This window comes from Micromonas commoda, chromosome 16, assembly GCF_000090985.2.
Source record: "Micromonas commoda chromosome 16, complete sequence".
In the NCBI taxonomy this organism is placed as follows: Eukaryota; Viridiplantae; Chlorophyta; class Mamiellophyceae; order Mamiellales; family Mamiellaceae; genus Micromonas; species Micromonas commoda.
In genome coordinates, this window is record NC_013053.1 from 401,738 (window position 1) to 420,876 (window position 19,139).

A 19,139-nucleotide genomic window follows, 5' to 3' on the forward strand; every position below is an offset into this window, starting at 1 on the left:
TCTGTTGCCAGCACACCACTCGTCCCCCGCGAGGCCGAAACCCGGAGAGATGGGAGCGTTCGACACGCACAACTCGGAGGGATCCAAGCGGGAGAGGGCGCCCAGGCGCGCCGCCGCCCGACGATGCGCGTACCACACCGAGCAGAAGAGCCTGGAGCGCACCTTCGACCAGATCGACCCATCGGTCATCGCCGAGGTGCTCGCCTCGCACGCGGGCAACATGGAAGCCGCCGCGATGGAGCTCGTGGAGTACGACCATGAGGCCGCCGTGGCGAAGCAGCTCATGAACACGAGCGGCTCATCGTCTCCCACCCACGCCGAGAGCGAGAAGGAGAGGAAGGCGAACGCGGAGGCGTCGTTCTGGGACGACGTCCTCGGCGACTGCGACGTCGACCCCGACGGACCGTCCGATGGTCCCGCGGTCGAGGCGGGCGCGGAGGGCTCGATGCACGCGGCGCAGGCGATGGCGGAGGATACCACCCCGTATTCGTCGTGGCCCGTCGACCAGTGGCCCACCGTGGAGACGAACGTGGTCGGCGCGATGACCGAGGACGCCACCGCCGTGGAGAAGCTGCTGGGATGGCGAGCGAGTGTCGACGCCGTGGACGCGGACTCGGGGACCCCCGACGAGGACGGGGTCGATATCCTCGTGAAGTGGAAGGGACGCGCGCTGGTGCACTGCTCATGGGTGCCTCTCCCGGCCCTGACGGCCGCGATGAACCCGGGCGTGGCGTCGCAGAGGCTCGCCAGGTTCTGGGAGAGGCACCCGAGGCTGGCTGGGCCGTGCGTCGCCGTGCGCCGGGCGTGCCTCGACGTCGCATCCATCGTCGCGACGCGCGACCGATGCTCGCGCCCCGAGGCCGAGGACGGCGAACCGAGTCCAGCGCCGCCCGGAGTGACGTCGTCACCCGAGCGCCGGGAGGCTCTCGTCAGGTGGGGCGGCGGGCTCGGGTACGAGGATGCCACCTGGGAGCCCGTCGAGTGGGTCGAGTCCAGGTCCGGCGGCGACGTCGCTTTGCGCGCCTACGGGGCGGTTCAGGCCCGGCGAGAGGAGAAGCTGGATGCCGCGCGCCGTGCGAGGGGCGGTTCCACGATTCAGAGCGTCGAGGCCGACGCCGAACTCGCGCCGAGCAGGGAGTGGTACGGGAGCGAGGGCGACGTGCTGCGGGGGTACCAGAAGGAGGGCGTGCGATGGATGGCGCATAACCTCGTGGTTCGCGAGCGCGGTTGCATTCTCGCCGACGAGATGGGCCTCGGTAAGACGGCTCAGTCGCTAGCTCTCATCGATTACGTGCTCCGGGCGCAGCGCGCGTCCCGCCTCGAGACTCGGGGCCCCGCTCTCGTTGTCGTCCCGCTGTCCACGCTGGTCAACTGGGAGCGCGAGGCTGCTCGTTGGGTGCCGGGCGCTCACGTCGTCGCATACGTCGGTCCACCCGCCGCTCGCGTCTGCATTCGTCGCCACGAGATATCCTACGGCGACGGGCGGCTCGTCACGAACGAGGGCTCGGACTCGGACGCTCCGAACGCCGAACAACGCGTCGAGTCCCAGTCGGACAATGGGCGCGTTGACCGGGCGGATGGTTACCGGGCGGATGTTTACCGGGCGGATGTCGTGCTGACCACCTACGAGATGGTTCAGGCGGATCGATCGGCGCTGGCAAAGATCCCGTGGTCGTGCCTGGTGATCGACGAGGCGCACAGGCTGAAGAACAGCGGCGGGAAGGCGCAGCGGGACCTGCGCACCCTCGACTTTGCGAAGAGGGTGGTGCTGCTCACCGGCACGCCGCTGCAGAACGACACCGCCGAACTGTGGTCGCTGCTCAACTTTGTGGACGCCGGGCGTTTCGCGTCCAAGGATGAGTTCGAGTCGGCGTTCGGGGCGATGACCGCGGCGAGACAGGTCGAGACTTTGCACAAGGTGCTCGCGCCGTACCTGCTGCGTCGTTTGAAGCAGGACGTGGAGCACAAGCTGCCTCCGAGGGTTGAGACGCTCGTCGAGTGCGAGCTGATGCCACTCCAGAAGAAGTGCTACCGGGCGCTGTTCGAGCGCAACTTTTCGTTCCTCCGCCAGGGGAGCAAGGACGATCGCGCCCTCGCCAACTTCAGCAATCTCATGATGGAGGTGAGAAAGTGCTGCCAGCATCCCTTCCTTCTGGACGGCGTCGAGGAGGCATTTGTGTCGCAGCAGATGTCGAAGAAGGGCGGTAAGCGGCCCGCGAAGACGGCCACAGCCGCGGAGCTCGTCGCGTGCTCGGGAAAGCTTCAGCTCCTCGATAAGCTCCTTCCACGTCTCAAGGCTGGCGGACACCGCGCGCTCATCTTCAGCCAGATGACGCGCGTGTTGGACGTCCTCGAGGACTACTGCCGCAACAGGGGACACTCGTATGAGAGGCTCGACGGCGGCGTCACCGGCCGGGCGCGCCAGGCTGCAATCGACCGGTTCTGCTGCGGCAGTAACGCAACCGACGCCGGTCACAGTGACGAGGGCGCCTTCCTCTTCCTCCTGTCCACCCGCGCGGGCGGCCAGGGAATCAACCTCGTCGCCGCCGACACCGTCATCGTGTTTGACAGCGACTGGAATCCACAGAACGACGCCCAGGCGCTGGCTCGCGCGCATCGCATCGGTCAGACCAAGCCCGTGCAGGTTTACCGGCTGGTCATGCGCGCCACGTACGAGCGCGACATGCTTGACCGCGCCGCCATGAAGCTCGGCCTCGAGCAGGCCATCTTCAGCAGCAACCTCAACAGCGGCAACGGCGCAATAGACAATAAGGAGCGGCGCGGGGCGGCGGCTGAGATCGAGAGGCTTCTGAAGCATGGAGCTTACGGCGCCCTGTCCGAGGATTGCGCGGAGGGCGACGCCCGGACAAAGGCTTTCGCGGGTGAGGGGATCGACGATATCCTCGCGCGGTCAGAGCGCAGGGTGGTCGAGGCTTCGGACGACGACACATCGAAATCGTCGGATGCGCAGAAGAGCATGTTTGCCACGGCGACCTTCACCGGCGAGGGCGGCGACGGTTCGGACGAGATCGCGCTTGACGACCCGGACTTTTGGCAAAAGCTCATGCCAGAGGCCGCGGAGGCGGAGAGGCTGAGAGAGGAGAAGGAGGCCGCAGAGAAGGCAGAGCGACTCAGGCAGGAGGAGGCTGCGTTTGCGAGGATGAAGAACGGCAAGCCCGAGGTTTTCGTGTGGACGTGGACCGAGCGCAAGCGCGTTCTCTCGCAGCTCGCGTCGTTCGGCTACGGTCAGTGGAACAGGATCCACGAGGGGTCCAAGGCTGTTCTCGCGGAGGACAAGACCGTATCCGCCATCGCCGCGTTCTGCCGACGTTTCGTCCTCGAGGCGTCCCAGGTTATGACGGATGGCTCATGCCCGCTTCTGCTCTCTGCCGCATCCTCCGGTCCGGCGGTGGGCGCCGGCGTCGACGAGCGCACGCTCGAGCCCGACAAGGGTGGGGACGCGACCCTTTTTGCCCTTTTCGGCGAGGTCAAGTTCGCCTCACACGTTCGGCAGCGTGCGCTCGAGGAGATGCCAAAGCTCGAGCTCCTGCGCGCGGCGGCGTGGGCTGTGGAGAAAGTGGGCGGCGAATCGGCGGCGCTAGCCTCAGACTCGGCGGGTTGGCTCGAGGGTATCCCCGAAGTGCGAGCCGTGTTCAAGTACTCGGAGCCTCCCGCGCCGTGGTGGTCGGAGGCGGAGGACAGGGCGCTGATCGTCGGCACGCTCCGCCACGGCTGGGGAAGGTACGATGCCATTAGAGCCGACGTCGAGCTCGGGCTGGAAGTCGCCCTCGAGCGCGCCGCCGCCGCCGCCGAGTCGCAATTCCGGGAAGGGTCGGGCACGCCGCGATCCGCGGGAAATTCTAAGCGGAAACGATCGTCCCTGGACCAACGATCGTCCCCGGACCTCGAGGGCAAGGAGAACGCGCCCCATAACGTGGACAGCGCCTCGAAACGTTTGAAACCAGGAGCCGTCGCGGGGGTTCACGGCGAGTGCGACGTCGCGGCGGCAGTTGAATCCGGTGAGGAGATGGCCGTCCCGGAGTGGCCTCTCGGTCGGGTGCTGAGCCTGCGACTGCGTCGTCTGTGCACCGCCCTCGGTGGCAAGGTTGCGGTGGCGCCTCCCGCGCCGAAGCAGGCCAAGCCGGCCAGGGGACCTAGACCACCCAGGGAGAAGGGCAGCAGGGGGGGCGGAGCAAGGGCCACCGCCGCGGTGGGTAGCATGGACAAGAATGCGCGCGCAGTGCATCAGATATCGCTGCTGACCCGAGGCGAGGATGGTAAGGTCGTGTTACCGGTGGGTCCGATCCATGGCGTCACGCTGGAGAGCCTGGGCGCGGTTCAACCCCCAGACGCGCCGGGTTTCCACTCGGCGGCGTACATCCTGCCCGTGGGGTACCGCACCACCCGCCAGTACATGCGCTGCGACGATCCGAACGGTCCTCGTACGAGGTGGGTTCAAGAGATTGTTCGCGGCGAGGGCGACGACGAGGGCAAGCCCCTGTTCAGGCTGACCGCCGACGAGGGACTGGATGAGCCCATCGTTGCCAAGTCGGCAACTGCGGCGTGGGCGGAGGTGCTCAGGCGTGTCACCACGGTGCGAAGGGCAAACGGGGAGGAGGCGAAGAAGACGGCCATCAGCGGGCCCGAGTTCTTCGGCTACTCGCTCCCCCACATCCGCCTTCTCATCGAGGAACTTCCAGGGGTGAACGATTGCACCGAATACAAGCCTCTGCTGGAGCGAAGCGTGACTGCCGGCGCATTCGCATCCGCGGAGGAGGGGCCGGGCGACGCGTCGGTCGAGCAGGAGGCGTGACAAAACTCCGGGCGGCGAGCAACAGACGACGTTGAGCAGATAAGCCTTGGGCCATACGCTTTCTTTTTAATAAATAAATCCGACGCAAATAATAGATAATGAATTAGAATGAATGAATGAATGAGTGAATGGAAATGAGCCACTCGACCCCGGCTCACCCTCCCCATCACAACATGGCCCAGAACACGTAATCGTCCTTGTCCCCAACCATGTGCGCTCCCCCCGACTCTAGGGACCTCATCATCAGGGTCCCATCGTTGATGCATTCGGGCATGACGACGCAAAGAGAATCAGTAGATTTCTTCGTGTCGACACTGAACTGCTCAGAATCGCTCGCTTCCTGCTTGATGTCTACCTCCGAGTCGCTCGCCTCACACTTGACGACAGGGAGCTGCCTCTTTTGGTCCTGCTTTCCCGCGTGCGACAGTTTCTTCTTCTTCTCGCTGAGAACCTTCGCGTGGCGTTTCTTATAGATGGTCTGACGAATCTTGAGGATTTCATCCGGCCACGCCTTCTTGCCGTTGTAGAACTGGTTAAGGAGGCTGAGGTCAGACTCGAGCCTGATGCTGTACGCCTTGATGACGGCCATGTCGTTGCTGTACTGCTGGCGCTTCACCGAGCCCTTCTCGCTCCTGTCCATGTGCTCCTTGAGGTCCGTGTACAGGTTACTCAGGCTCTGGAGCTTGCGGTGGGGCCAACGGTCGACGCCAAGGTTTCGGCACCTTAGAAAGAGGGCGAAGAGGGGTCGCGAATCAGTCAGACGGGTGAGCTGGTCGAGACAGTTTCCTAAATTGAAATAAAAGCTCGAGCCGGGAAAACCTGCGGACGTTGCGGAGGCGACGGGGCGAACTCACTTTGCCTTGAAGCGGGTGGTTCCCATGTTGAAGAGCTTGGCCGCGGCGGCCTCTGTGAGCATCGCAACCTGCGACAGCGTGCTTTTCGTCATGTGCTGTCAAAAGAGCGCGGGATTCCGGGTCAGTGATGGCGAAGGTCCGCGCGTTGGTCGCGTGCTCGGATTTAATTCTAAACCGTCCCTCCGTCGTCAGTTGTGAAGCGGACCTTTGTGGCGAGACGGAAGGGGCGGGAGCCGAGGAGGTTTTGATGAGGGGGATGGGAATCGCACCACGGAGGAGACGGCCACAGGGGCTGTCGTGATCTCGGTGTTGCTGGCACCGTTGAACTCGATCTCCGAGTCGCTGGACTCGCAGGAGGACTCGCGCATCCCCGTCTGCACTTTTCCCCACGTGTTCTTTTTGTCGACGAGGTGGTGCGGGACCCGTCGGGGCTGCTTCGGCGCGCTGCTGTGGTAGGGACGCGCGGGCATTCTTGTCTTTACGGGTCGGCGATGTGTCCGAGCGTATCGGGTCGGCGATGTGTCCGAGCGTATCGATTGCGGGTCGCGGTGTCTCTGCAGGTCTTCCGTTGCGATGTCGCGCGCTGGGAAGTGGCGCCTGAACCGACGCTCGCTTTTCCCAAGGAACTTCCGAAAACCCGTACGCAAACTGAGATACACGGCGTTGTCGGAGGAAAAGGAGGAATGGGGGAATGGAGAATTGGCTGGCGCTTTTTGGAATTTGTGGTTCTTTTTTTTTTCCACATGCTGTCAGTTGCCTGTTCGGGAAGAACTTTCAGGCCTGTTCGGGAAGAACTTTCACCGTCGTGCAAATTCGAACCGCTCCAGGCTAATCAGGAGACGATCCGAAATTTTATGCGATCCAGAAATCTTCTGCGGGCGGATATGCGAAAAATTGCTGACTCAAATGTCCTCAAATTCACCGCAAAAATCGGCTGAAGTGTGTCTGTCGGATGCGCCGGCCACGAGATATTCGAGCCATGACATGACGAACAGTCACGAAAAGACACGTCCACACTGTTCCACACTGCTCCACACTGCTCCACATACTGCTCCACACGAGCCGCCAGCCAATGTTCTGATCGACCAGAATTTGCGCGCGGGATCCGCCCTCGGTGCGCGGACAACATGCCAGGTGCGTACTCGTCTAATCGACGAACGTCTCCTTTGATGCCCGCGACGCCGCCCGGGCCTGGGTGGGCGGAGATCGCCTTCGCCCGACTGCGCCGCGTCTGGAACGCACGTGCAATAGATCTCACCTCTCTCAACACCTCTCGTGGTTTTCTCAGCGGTGATGAAATGCGACGCCTCCTCACGCGCCCCCTGTCCGCTCCTCGCACAGGATTCCATGACGCGAGGATAATACCCGTCGGTGACCCTCAGTCGGTGATGGAGCTTTACGGCTCGGACGACGGGTTCCTGCGAGATTCCGGCCGAACCCGCCGCGGACCCCCCAAGGCCCTCCGCGCGTCTGACGTGTTGGGGGACGATACGCGACCCTTCGGCGCATTCGATGCTGCTGACACGAGGAGCGAGCGCGGACCGATGGCAAGAGCCGAGACTCCGGGTGCGCCGATCCTCAAGATCGACCCTCAAGATCGAAAGAAGGTCAAAGGAGTGAAAGCAGGTGCGCGCGCGCGCGCGCGCCCGCGACGAGCGAGGCCGTCTCTCAAATTCTTTCAAATTCTCCCCAGCCCGCCTCGGGCTTGCCTCGAGCAGTCGAGGGCAAAATCTGCGTTTTTCCCAGCACTTTCCACCTTTTTGCCCCACCAACGTAACCCGGGTACCCTCTCCCTCCATCGCAGCGTGTCATAAGTTCATCAACCTCGAGGAGACCCGACCCCTCGCCGACTCCGTCCAGATCAAGCAGATCAAGCAGGCGAGCACGCGCTCCGTGGGCAAGAAGGCCTGCGCCGCGGCGGCGGGGTCGACGAGCGAGGTTGCGCGCGGCGACGCCATCCGGGTGAAGGAGTTTCGGGGAGGTTCTTGGCACGGAGGCAACCACGCCGGCTCCCTGCTCAAGGTGGCCGGGTTGTTCAGGTGCAAAAGCGAGCGAAACATCCGGGCGATCATCGAGCAGCACTCGGCGAAGGGTGTGCCCTGCAGCATCACCGCAACGCTCGACTCCATCGACGGCGGCTTCACGCCCGCCCAGCTCGAAAGCGGAGACTTGGGCGTCAAGCTCGAGTGTGGTGCGGTCGACTCCACGGAACCCGCGCCCGTACCTTCGATGTCGAGAATGCCTTCGCATCTGGCGAACACGACCAGCCGAGAGGGTTCCGAGGGATCCTCGGGTCCTACGCCACCGCCGCGGGCTCGGAGAGGGAAGGAAAAGCAGAGGTCTAACCTCACTCGCGCGTTACCCGCCGACGATCCCCTCGACTCGCCGCGCATCAACGCCGCCTTGTTTCCTCGCTCAGCCGTATCCAGAGGTCCCGCGTGCCCGAAGGAGCCTCGGGGTCACTTCGACGTGACGGTGAAGATGGTTGGTACGATGGACGAGCACCCGGCGTACTCGTCGGAAAAGGAGCGGACGCTCTCGCTGGAACACGCGAGGCGGCTCGGGAGGTACCTCGCCGAGCGAACCATCGAAGGAACCCTCGACGAGGCGGAACAAATCTACGGAAAGACGTCCCAGATGTGGAAGGAGGCGGGGAGTGTCGTCGAGGAGCGCGACGGGGTACCGAGACATTTCCCGCCCCGAGAGGAGCACCAGCCGCCGTACATCCAGGTGTGCATCCGCGGCAACCCGGACGCCAACTTCGACGCCGTCGGCGAGGGTTGCGACGACGAGATCAGGAGGCTCTGCACTGACGGGGTCGTCGGTGTGCCAGCGGAGGACGAGGGAGACATCCACGGGTCGGGACGATCGACGGCAGTCGCGGAACCGCCCCCGCTGCAGACGTACTTTCGCGACGCGATGGACGACCTCGACTTCCTCTTGCCCGACGTTCTCTTGGACGCCGGGTTGCACCAACACGAGTCAATGCCGCCTTGAATCTCGACGTAACGGACGCGAGTCGCGTGCGCTCCACGTTCAGCCCGGAAAGGGGCGCCTAGTCCGAAGATGTGCTTTACGACATAAAGTCCATCGCAAGTTGATTGCGCTCGACCCGACTGATCCGGGTTGACGGCGCTCGACGATTAGGATTGTCTTGTACGAAAGAACCTGTTTGTGAAGGAGCGAGACGCGTCCATCCCGGTCTGTTATACTGGTACAACGAATCCAATGCCTACTAGCTAGTACAGCGCGCGCGCATAACGTTCGGGCCGTCTCCGGCTCGACGCGGCGCGACGCAAAATCGCGGCGGCGCTCGCGTTGGTGTTTGACGCCTCCGACCCCCGGGCTCAACTCCTCCGAGGCCCGGCGGGTCGAAGCCTCTCGCACCCCCGCTCGCGCGACGACCGCGCCCCTCTCACACCCTCCTATTCAGTTCGTCGTCTTCGATCCCGCGGTTTTCGCCTCACGCCGTTTCCTCGAGGCCGCCGAAGGTGTTCTCGCCGCTGTAGGCGATGTAGAGGAAGCCGTCCTCCTCCTTGTGCTCCTCGTAGATGGACGACATGAGCGCCGCGGTGGGCGGCAGCACGTTGTTGACAAAGACGAAGATGGCCTTCTCCGGCGAGAGCTTGATGCGCTTGCGGATGACGTAGACGAACTGTCCCACGGTGAGGTCGGCGGGGACGAGGTACCTGGGCGGGGATGGGTGGGGGCGAGGGGCGGGTCAGCGCGGGGGAGTCGACGCGGGCAAAGGGAAAAAAACAAGTGTGGCGGAGCCTCGTCGGGCGGGGGCGGCGTCGGGCGGTTGGTCGCGGTTGGTCGCGGCAGCGCACTCACTTCTTCTTGTCGAGGTCGGGGATGTCACTCTTCTCGGCCCTCTCCACGATGACCTGCGGGACGCGGGAGGGGACGCGCGCGGTGAGAAATGGTCGGTCTCTCGGGCCCGGGCTCTCAATCGGCGCAAGTGGATCGTTGGAGCCAAACGCGCGCGGGGAATATTCAAATTCGACGCACCGGGATCCTCTCCGGGTACTTGGTGCGGATGCGCTGGGCCTCGGCCTGGCGCTTGTCTGCGATGGGTGAGACGAATCATGGGATGTTAGAGGACGCTTCGATCGATGGGATAGTCCCAGAACGGAGCTCGGGTGCACAGACCGGGGGTTGGATCTGGGGGGGTCGAGGCCGACTCGACAGCTCCCGCGAGGCGCGGACGGGCCCGGCCCCGAGCGCCACCCGCGCGCGGTGAGGGACCGCGCGCTTGAGATCCGGGCGACGAGGAGTTCGGTATGCGATGGAAGGATCGGGAACGGGCGTACGCCCTGAAGGAGCAACGACGGATCCGCGTCGCGCGGCGATCCCCGCGCCCCGCGGCCCGCGCACGAACCGAGGGGTCGCGTTGTTGCCTCGTCAGGACCGAGACGTTATCCGGGCTCGCGCGCCGCGTCGACGAACGCACCGAGGGGGTGCTCCTGCTTGAACGTGGAGCGAGCGGACATCTTGGGTCGCGTGTGCGCCGTGCGGTCGATTTTCCTTTCGTCTCGCGATGCCTCGCCTCGTCGTGCGACGCTCAATGCCCGGTCAATGGGTGCGCGCGAGGTGACCGGGGTGATTCCCGGGAAAATCGGCCAATCAGGAGCCGAGATTTTCACCAACGGGTGTGGCAAAAAAGCGATTTTCGAGCGTAGAGATCAGGGCAAATTAGATCGACGTTTCCGCATTTCCCGCGGCTTTCCGACCACCTCTCCCGCGTGCATCTTGTGCGGGAATTATCCAATTAGATTGGTCGGCCATAGGCATCTTGTCTGCTTGTTCAATCGTTTCTGGAAATGGGCGCATAAGAACGTATGGAGCCCGGTGTGTCAGAATTATGCGGGCAACGCACAACTCTATGTAACATTTACCTTCGCCTCCAGCCGAAGAATGTGCTCTCAGACAGAGAGGAAGAAGACAGGGAAAGTTCCTTCCACTCCGGATTTTCTCGTCGGCGACAGATTTTCTCGTCGGCTGAAAGACACAACGACCGCGAGAGTCTGTCTTGGGGGCGCGGCGACGGCGTGTCCGCGCTCGCGCGACCGTCGAGATCCCCGTGCGCGACCGGATTTCGGATCTCAGACACCCGGATCCATGGCTACGGACGTCGATGATAGGAGGCACTTCGGCCCGGCGCCCCGCTTCCTGCACAAAGTGTGAGTCCCGGCTTCAATCCTCTGGTAGACGACACGAATCCCCATGCAAACCCGGTCGCCAATCCCCCCGACTTTCGCCCCTGACTCGCGCCCCGACCGGCCACATCCCGCAGGTACATGTTCTTGGAGGAGGAGAGATACACGGATATCATCTCCTGGTCCGACGACGGCAAGCAGTTCACCGTCCACGACGTGAACAGGTTCACCACGGACGTGATGCCGGAGCACTTCTCGCACACAAACTTCAGCAGCTTCGTGAGGCAGCTCAACTCCTACGTGAGTCCCCGCGCCAATCCGCCCCGACCCCCGCCCGGAAAGACCGCGGATTTCTCTTCGCCTCGTCATCGGTATCGTGACCGCATCCCGCAGCCCTACGCCCCCCCGGGGATTGGCGCATGACCGGCCCCCGCCCCCCCGCCCCGCCTTCCCGGACGCCAACTTTTTGACGGCAGACGCCAACTTTTTGACGGCAGAGATTTTTGTGGACATTTGTGTTTCTTCTCAACACGTCCTCCTGACATCCCCGCCCCACCTGACATCACAGGGCTTCCGAAAGGTCGATCAGGGCAGCTGGAGCTTCGCCAACCCTGGATTCTTCAAGGGGGGAGCGGAGAACCTCAAGTTCATCGAGCGCAAAGGACTGGACGGCGGTCGGGGCAGGGGTCGAGGGAATGCGCAAGGGTACGCGGGTACGGGTGCATACGGACGCCTCGGCCGGATGGCGGGCACCCCCGCGCTGGGGTTAAACGTCGGCGGCGGAGCCATGGACGGGCACCTGCTCCAGGATAACCGGCAGGATACCTTCGAGGCGATCGTAACCCAGCAGCTCCAGCTGTCCAGGATCGAGATGGCCAACCTCATGCACCGGCTCACCTCGGTGGAGAAGGTCCAGGAGCAACTTCTCGGCATCCTCATCAACGAACAGACGATGATGCTCAACGGCGCCTCCGCCCCCACCGCGGCCATCCCCATCCCCGCCACCGCCTCCACCTCTACCTCGCTCCCGGCGTCGGTTTTCTCCGGGCTCACGGGCGCCGCGGCGGCGATGGCGGTGGGCAGCGGCATGCACGGGTCGATCGGGCCGAGCGGGATCAACATCAGAGGTGGTATTTTGCCCGCGCACCTGCAGCAGCACCTGCAGCAGCACCACATGAATCAGCAGCACGCGCAGCAACTGCACCTGAATCAGCAGCAACTGCAGCAACTGCAGCAACTGCAGCAACTGCAGTCGCAGCAGCAGCAGCAGCAGCTCGATTTGGGCGGTATCACCATAAGGGAGGCGCCGTTGATGCAGAGCCAAAACGCCTCCGCTCTCGCCCCCAAGCCAGAGCCGGCGCCGCCCCCGCCGGTCAACCCCAACGACCCGGCTTCGGAAACCCTGGCGACCATCTCCGGTCTGTCGAATCAGCTCGTGGGCGTCAGTCCCATCCTGGGCCTGGGCCTGGACTCGGCGGGCACGGGACTCGACCCGGGGAGCGGGGGTGGCGGAGGAGCCGGGTTGGCCGGCGGCGGCGGCAGTTTGGCCAACGGCGCGGGGCTCAACCTCGGGGGACTGGGCGCGGGGCTCGCGGCGCAGCCCGGTCTTATGTATCCGCGCCAATAGCCGTGAGGAGGAACGGTCGAGGCGACCTCGACTGTCCTCGAAGAACGTACGGAGCCCGGTCGTCAGAGTTATCCACATATGCGGGCAACGCATAGCTTTATGTAACTTTCATGCGCCTCTAGCCGAAGAATGTGCTCTCGATTGTGAGAGGAAGAAGACTTCGTGCGGCTTCCTTTGGCAGTTTGGTCGTCATCATATAACCGTGACGTGCGTGCAGGTTTGCGTGTGCAGGTTTTACTCAGGATGTGATGTGTATAGGGAATGGCTGACGAGCCGCTTCGCGGCTGTTTAAACTCTAAACCCTGAAAACCCAACCCACACCCCCTAAGGACACGGCGCGGACCCTAAAGACACGGCACGCCGCTTGTTACTCGCGCGTCAGCGGCTACGTGAGCGCGCATCGTGCCCATGTGAAAAACCGCTCCTGGCAGCGCGTGGCGCGCATCAGGATATATATGGGGAAATTAACTCAAGGATGACCATTCCGTGCAAAACCTGCACACGCAAACCTGCACGCACGTCACGTACGTATTTCGTCATCAGTGCCGTGCCGCAGCGGACTTCCGGTGGTGCACGCCACGGGAAGTCAGATAACATCCGCACTCCCGGCCGATCGCGATGGACGACGAGTTCGCGCTCTTCGCGGCGGAGATCAGCAAGCTGGATGAGGAGGCGCCGCCCTCAACTTCGGGCGCCGCGGCGGGTTCAGGCGACGCCCCTCCGAAGATCGAGGCGCCTCCGCCGCCCGCTCCAACAGTCAATCTTCGCCCGAAGGTCATAGCCAAGGCGCCCGAGCACGTCCCCGCGGGACCTGCGGCGAGGCCCCCCGAGGCGGCGTCGGTATCTGCCGGTCCCACCGCGCCGCACGGGTACCACGAAACCCCCGGCGTCGCAGCGACCGGCACCCACCTGCAGCGAGGTTGGGCGGGAGTGGAGGCGGTGCACGTCCCGTCGGCGTACCCGCCTCCCCCCCCGGGCGTCAACGGGGTTGCTCACGGCGACCTCGGCTCGATCCCGCCGCCCCCGCCGCAGCCGGTGAAGAAGATCGGCAAGCCCGTGTTTCGGAGCGCGGGCGGGGACAGGTGGGAGGACAAGAGCCTGGCGGACTGGCCCGAGAATGATTACCGGATCTTCGTCGGCGACCTCGGCGTGGAGTGCACCGACGAGACCTTGGCGCGCGCGTTCGCGAGGTACCCGAGCTTCCAGAAGGCGCGGGTGGTAAAGGACCGGCACAGCGGCAAGGGTAAGGGGTTCGGGTTCGTGTCGCTGATGGACGGCGGCGACTACGCGCGGGCCATCAAGGAGATGAACGGAAAGTACATTGGGAACAGGCCTTGCAAACTGCGCAAGAGCGACTGGACCACTCGGAACGACACGCGGGCGGGGCCAAAGGTGGCGCCCAAGCGGAAACCGCTGGATAAGAGGAGGCACATACCCATCGGACCTAGCATCAAGCGATGAGCGGCGTCGCGGGAGACGCAGCGGCGCGAGATCCAAGTAAAACCGTCTTCGTCGCCAGTAACATATCCTGACGCAAGTAAGGGTTACCCCTCCGTCGCGATTTAGCGTCTGGGCGGGGGCACCACCCTCTCCAGGTTGGACGCCGCTCGTTCCAACTGCGCGGCCGCGTCCCTCAACTGCACCTTCTCCCTCTCCAGCGCGGCGCGCTCCTCGGCGAGCCTCGCCGTGTCCGGGTGCGCCGCCGCGAGCGCAGCCGCGGATGCCGCCACCGTCGCTCCCGCGCTCACCGCCGCGCCGACCTGGTTCTCCATCAACTCCACCCGCTCCACCGCGTCCACCACCGCGCGCTCCGCGCCCTCGACGCGAGCGGTGAGATTTGCGATGGCCGCGGACGATTCCTGCACGAAAACCCCGATGCGCTCGAGCACGGTGGCCTGCGCCTGCGCGAGCGCCGTCATCTGTCTCCTCAGCGCGGCGACCTCCTCATCCGTCGCGCGTTCCGAGACCCGGGAGTCGTTCGCCGCCGCCACCGACGCGTCATCGTCGCCGTCGTTCGTCGCCGCGACGATGACGCTCGCGTCCGTGCGCGACACTCCCTCGACGCGGACGACGACGCCGCCGCCGCCGCCGCCGCGTCCGATCTCCTCGGCGAGCGTCATCCACCTCGGCGCGTCCCAAGCGTCGTCGCCTTCGTCGTCTTCTTCAATCGCCCGCGGCGTCTCCCTCGCCGCGACGGGGGGTCGCTTCGAGGGTGGAAGCAAGGGCGCGCGGGGTGGAATCCCCGCGTCGTTCGCCCCTCGTCCCTGGTTCGACCCATGTCCCTCCAGCCCCTGACGCGTTCCTTGACGAGGCGCGACGTTTTCATCCCCGTTGTTGTCATCATCCCCGTTTTTGTCATCATCGCCGTTTTTGTCATCCGTCGGACCCGTCGCGGCTCCTCCGTCTGAAACCTCCCATCCCCCGCGGGTGCTCGTCGCGCTCGCGCACTCCGCCGACGCCGCCGCCTCCGCGAGCATCCCGGGGTTTCGCACGACGTGCGGCGGCGGCGGGTTCTTCGGCACGGCCACCTCCACGACGTCCCCATCTCCGGTAAGTTCCCTCGGCGCGTGCGCCTCCATGAACGCCTCGCTGAGTTCCCTCCTGGCGGTGCCGGCGCCGTGCCCGCGGGGCCGCCGCGGGGATGTTACGCCGGGCTTAAGACCCGCCCGCGCCCCAACTCCCCCGCCCACGTGTTCGCCCACGTCCGCGATGCCCTCGCCGAGCTCCTCTCTACACCAGTTCCTCCACGCGGACACGTCGTCGCCGCCCGGTCCCTTTTCGCGAAAGTTCCGGAGCTCCCGCGACAACGCCAACGCCTTAACCACGGCGTCCCTCGCCGGCTTGACCTTGTCGTGCCTCCCGTCCTCCAGCGCGCGCTCGATCGCGGTCCCGAGCGGCGTGAGCGTCACGTGAACGTTATCGAGCAGCGGTCCCAGCGCGTACAGCAGCGCGGAGAGGGCCTCCGCGGCGGCGCGGCGAGTGGGCCACTCGTCCGACCGCAGCGCCGCGAGCACGCCGCCCCCGTCGGCCAAGTTGGGTGGACCCCCAAAGTCGGCACCCCCACCAAAGTCGGCACCGCCCGTACTTGCCGTCGATGGGGACACGCCCAGCACGGCGGGCAGGTGCGCGCCGCACGCACCGCCCGCCGCCGCGAAGAGGGCTGTCAACGCGTGGAGCAGCGCTGGTTTGGCGTGAAAGTTTGGCAGCTCCGACGCCCTGGCAAGTCTCGCCGCGAGTTTACCTACGCCACCGTCGGGGTACCAGTTGTTGCCCGATGGGGCGTCCGCGTTACCCCGGCCGGGTCCGCAGCGGCGGATCACCCGCGCCATGGACCTGCACGCGGTGTCCTGCGCCTGCTTGCTGTTCGTCTCGTGCAGGACGTCGAGGATGGGCCTCAGGAAGTTGGCTCCGATGGAGTCCGGCCCTGTGGCGACGGTCTTGTCGATGCGAGGCGGGAGCCTGCACGTGAACTCGGCCAGTGAGCCCATGGTATCCACACACGCGTCGGACACGTTGATGTCCGGGTCCTTGAACCTGCGGCAGACGGAGGATACCATCCGCGGTAGATGCACGAGCGCGTTCTCTCCTTGCAAGGCGCACACCCGGTCAAACAGGCGGAGGATCTCGCGCCTAGCGCTCGCCTTGGGCGCGGCGACGAGCTCCTCGCAGAGACACAACACGATTGTGGTGACGTGGTCGGGCTCCTGCGCGTTCGTGGCCAGCCGTTCGAGCTCCTTCACGGCCACGCGCTGGGTGTCCCTGTCCCCGAGCCGCGTCAACGCCTGCAGCGTCTTGTTCTTGAGGATCGCATCCTCGCTCGGCATGTTGGAGGGTGCTTTCGCGCGACTATCCGGACCTTCGTCGAAGCTGATGTGTCGTCACGCGTCAGATTACTCGACGGTGCCCCTCCGACGACCGCCGAGGTGCGCCAACCTCCCCGGGTCGTCTCGCAGGGCCGCCCTCGGTGGACGGAAATGTTTGAAAGTGGCTGCAAAAGATCTGTTGAAGCGAGCTGAGTCAAACCAGTCGAAACATGGCCCCGATCGCCACTCCCCAAGGCACCCGATCGACCCCCAAGAGGTAAGATGCTCTACCGTCAGGTGATGCGCCAGGTGGCCCGCGCCGCCAGGGCATCCGAGCGTGCTCTCTACTCCACCGCGCGCGCCTACGAGGCCCGCGCGCCCCTCGTGGTCGCCGAGGGTAACGCGGCGGTGGCTGCGGGATCCCATCCGGCGGTCGCCGCGCGGGGCTTCGGGTTCGCCGCGGCCGGCGCGTTCGCCACCGCCGCGGCGTTCACCCCCACCGCCGTCGCGTTGTGCGCCGAGGGCGAGGAGGCCGCCCCCGCCGGCGCCGAGGGCTCCGCGCCCTCCTCCGGATCGGCGCACCCCACGGTCGTGTTCGTCCTGGGCGGCCCCGGCGCGGGCAAGGGCACGCAGTGCTCCAACATCGTGAACGACTTCGGCTTCGTCCACCTTTCCGCCGGCGACCTACTCCGCGCGCACATGAAGAGCGGGAGCGAGGACGGCAACATGGTGGCGGAGATGATCAAGAACGGTCAGATCGTCCCGTCCGTGGTCACCGTCCGCCTGCTGCTAGACGCGATGAAGGCATCCGGCAAGGAGAGGTTCCTCATCGACGGTTTCCCGCGGAACAAGGAGAACCGCGACGCGTGGGAGGTCACCGCCGGGTACGACTGCGACTTTGTCCTCTTCTTCGACTGCCCCGAGGACGTGATGGAGCGACGGCTGCTGGGACGCGGCGAGACGAGCGGTCGGACGGACGACAACATCGAGTCGATCAAGAAGAGGTTCAAGACGTTTGTGGAGTCGTCCATGCCAGTCGTCGACTACTACGCAGGCCTGAAGAAGGTGAGGAGCGTGAACAGCGACCAGTCACCCGATGAGGTCTACGCGCAGACCAAGGGACACTTCGCCGCCTTCGTGTGAGGGGGAACCGGGACGAGCCTCGTTTAATGGCCTCCTCGTTTAATCTTACTCAAGTTCAGACAGTCTTTTCACAAAGAGTGCGCGCAACGGGAAGTTCCAACCCAGGCAACCGCGCGCACCCGTCGTGCATTTCAAGACATCGTAGAGTTTCTATTACCTATTCGTTACGCCTACGCCCCCTCAGAACAGCCACCCCTTGCACTTGGCCGTCTTGCAGAAGCACCTCATGACCTTCTGCAGCTGGTCCTCCCGGTCCCGGCCCGGCGAGTAATCGATGCAGAGCTCCTCATCCGCGTCGATGTCGCGCTTGGTGAAGAGCACCAGCCTGGGAACCTTCGGGATCTTGTCCCCCATGATATTCACGGTGTTCACCTGCAGCGTCGAAACGTTGGGATCGCAGCTGTGGTTCAGCATCCGCGCCACGTTGCCGTACATCGTCGGGTCGATGGTGCACTTGATCTTGCTGTACTTGCCGTGATTGCTGTACGTGCCGTGCACGTCGTGAAGGTAGAACAGACCCAGCTGCACGTAGCTTTGCTCGCGAAGCGTGGCCTCATCGGTGGTGATGACCTCGCCGGAGTACTCGCATATCATCGCGCCCTTCTTGATCGGCTCCAGCGTGCGCACGCCGTACCCCTTGCCCACCGGGTCCTGATACACGTGCATGTGGTACAGGATGCCGCCGCACTGCAGCGCGCGGTACGGACACTGCCCTTTCGAAATCTTGTGGAGGTCCTCGATCGTCCCGAACTGGTCCGTCAGCGCGGGTAGCAGCGAGGTGGAGCACGAGCACCGCACGTTGTTCGGATCCGCCCGCTTCTCAACCAGGTAGTTCACGCCGCCGGGCTCCAGGTTGAATATCCTGCTCGGGTTGTAGGTGAACGGCACGAGGACGTCGCTCGGCTTGCAGTCCCCGGTGACGTTGTGCTCCCACTCGAAGTACTTCCCCAGACCGGCGTCGTCGTACTTCCTCTTCTTCTCCTCCGCCGGCTTGACCTTCTCGTTTGAACCCTTCTTGGCCGCGGCTGACGAGTGCGGCTTTGGACCCGGTTTGTTGTGCGTTTTGGGCGGGGGAGCCGTGAGCTTGGTTTTGGGCGGGGGAGGGGGCATGAGCTTGGCCTTCGCGGTGGGTCGTGCCGCGGGTTTGACCTTCCCCTTCGCACCGGCCGTGTCCTTCTGCTTAGCGGGCGGCGGGGGATGCGACGCGGACGGCACGCCGGTGCACCGCCCGCGGCACGTCCGCTCGTAGCAAAACACGTTCGCGGGCTTGCACGGGAGTTCCGCGTGCTGCAGCCCCTTTCGGTTCGCGACGTGGAACAGGTCATCGTTCACCTCGAGGAGCGTCTCGAGCTCGACGAAGTGGATCCCACCGCGCCAAGTGTACAGGCCGTCGGGGGTGTTTGTCGGCCATTTGACCCCGGGCTTGACCAATAGCCCGGGCGTGGCGTTCCCGACCCACTTCACCGCGATCGGCTGAGATGAGGTCGGGTCCACCTTGGCGATCATGCCGCGCCAGGGCTCCTTGCCCCCGTTGGACACCTCGACCCACGCGCCGACCCTGCAGTCATCGACGGTGATCTTCTCCGAGGGATCCGCCATGGGAAGCGGAGTGCCGAACCACGCCCCCGTCCGACGAGATCTGACTCGGAGCCAAAATATCATCAGAGACGAACTGTTGAGCCTATTATTCCTAACGGAGTGACGACTCTCGACGCGGATGTAAAACGCTTGCTTTTGTGT

The 19,139-nt window shown here is 64.6% G+C and overlaps 9 protein-coding genes across 9 annotated transcripts; 5 read left to right on the plus strand and 4 right to left on the minus strand.

The window, feature by feature from the left end:
* Positions 1 to 49: 49 nt before the first annotated feature.
* Positions 50 to 4,813, plus strand: MICPUN_64845 (SNF2 super family; the record flags this gene model as incomplete). The annotated part of the gene is made up of 1 exon (XM_002506691.1): positions 50 to 4,813. The coding sequence occupies one exon, from the start codon at positions 50 to 52 to the stop codon at positions 4,811 to 4,813; it is 4,764 nt and encodes a 1,587-aa protein (XP_002506737.1).
* A 166-nt stretch (positions 4,814 to 4,979) lies between these two features.
* MICPUN_64846 (predicted protein) lies at positions 4,980 to 6,137 on the minus strand (the record flags this gene model as incomplete). Its single annotated transcript, XM_002506837.1, has 3 exons — positions 4,980 to 5,535; positions 5,668 to 5,762; positions 5,937 to 6,137. The coding sequence occupies 3 exons, from the start codon at positions 6,135 to 6,137 to the stop codon at positions 4,980 to 4,982; spliced, it is 852 nt and encodes a 283-aa protein (XP_002506883.1).
* A 103-nt stretch (positions 6,138 to 6,240) lies between these two features.
* MICPUN_64847 (predicted protein) lies at positions 6,241 to 8,664 on the plus strand (the record flags this gene model as incomplete). Its single annotated transcript, XM_002506692.1, has 3 exons — positions 6,241 to 6,781; positions 7,009 to 7,293; positions 7,472 to 8,664. 3 exons carry the CDS (start codon positions 6,241 to 6,243, stop codon positions 8,662 to 8,664), a joined length of 2,019 nt encoding a protein of 672 aa, XP_002506738.1.
* A 177-nt stretch (positions 8,665 to 8,841) lies between these two features.
* ATG8 (autophagy-related protein 8) lies at positions 8,842 to 10,225 on the minus strand. Its single transcript, XM_002506838.1, has 4 exons — positions 10,121 to 10,225; positions 9,679 to 9,734; positions 9,502 to 9,554; positions 8,842 to 9,356 (listed from the first exon to the last, which is right to left on the minus strand). The coding sequence occupies exons 1-4, from the start codon at positions 10,158 to 10,160 to the stop codon at positions 9,131 to 9,133; spliced, it is 375 nt and encodes a 124-aa protein (XP_002506884.1). The 5' UTR covers positions 10,161 to 10,225; the 3' UTR covers positions 8,842 to 9,130.
* Positions 10,226 to 10,788: 563 nt separating this feature from the next.
* Positions 10,789 to 12,453, plus strand: MICPUN_104615 (heat shock transcription factor; the record flags this gene model as incomplete). The annotated part of the gene is made up of 3 exons (XM_002506693.1): positions 10,789 to 10,850; positions 10,964 to 11,126; positions 11,395 to 12,453. 3 exons carry the CDS (start codon positions 10,789 to 10,791, stop codon positions 12,451 to 12,453), a joined length of 1,284 nt encoding a protein of 427 aa, XP_002506739.1.
* Positions 12,454 to 13,071: 618 nt separating this feature from the next.
* MICPUN_64850 (RNA binding protein) lies at positions 13,072 to 13,914 on the plus strand (the record flags this gene model as incomplete). Its single annotated transcript, XM_002506694.1, has 1 exon — positions 13,072 to 13,914. One exon carries the CDS (start codon positions 13,072 to 13,074, stop codon positions 13,912 to 13,914), a length of 843 nt encoding a protein of 280 aa, XP_002506740.1.
* Positions 13,915 to 14,015: 101 nt separating this feature from the next.
* MICPUN_64851 (predicted protein) lies at positions 14,016 to 16,277 on the minus strand (the record flags this gene model as incomplete). Its single annotated transcript, XM_002506839.1, has 1 exon — positions 14,016 to 16,277. The coding sequence occupies one exon, from the start codon at positions 16,275 to 16,277 to the stop codon at positions 14,016 to 14,018; it is 2,262 nt and encodes a 753-aa protein (XP_002506885.1).
* A 279-nt stretch (positions 16,278 to 16,556) lies between these two features.
* On the plus strand, positions 16,557 to 17,399 carry MICPUN_88986 (kinase; the record flags this gene model as incomplete). The annotated part of the gene is made up of 1 exon (XM_002506695.1): positions 16,557 to 17,399. One exon carries the CDS (start codon positions 16,557 to 16,559, stop codon positions 17,397 to 17,399), a length of 843 nt encoding a protein of 280 aa, XP_002506741.1.
* A 26-nt stretch (positions 17,400 to 17,425) lies between these two features.
* On the minus strand, positions 17,426 to 18,998 carry MICPUN_64853 (set domain protein; the record flags this gene model as incomplete). The annotated part of the gene is made up of 1 exon (XM_002506840.1): positions 17,426 to 18,998. One exon carries the CDS (start codon positions 18,996 to 18,998, stop codon positions 17,580 to 17,582), a length of 1,419 nt encoding a protein of 472 aa, XP_002506886.1. The 3' UTR covers positions 17,426 to 17,579.
* Positions 18,999 to 19,139: the final 141 nt, after the last annotated feature.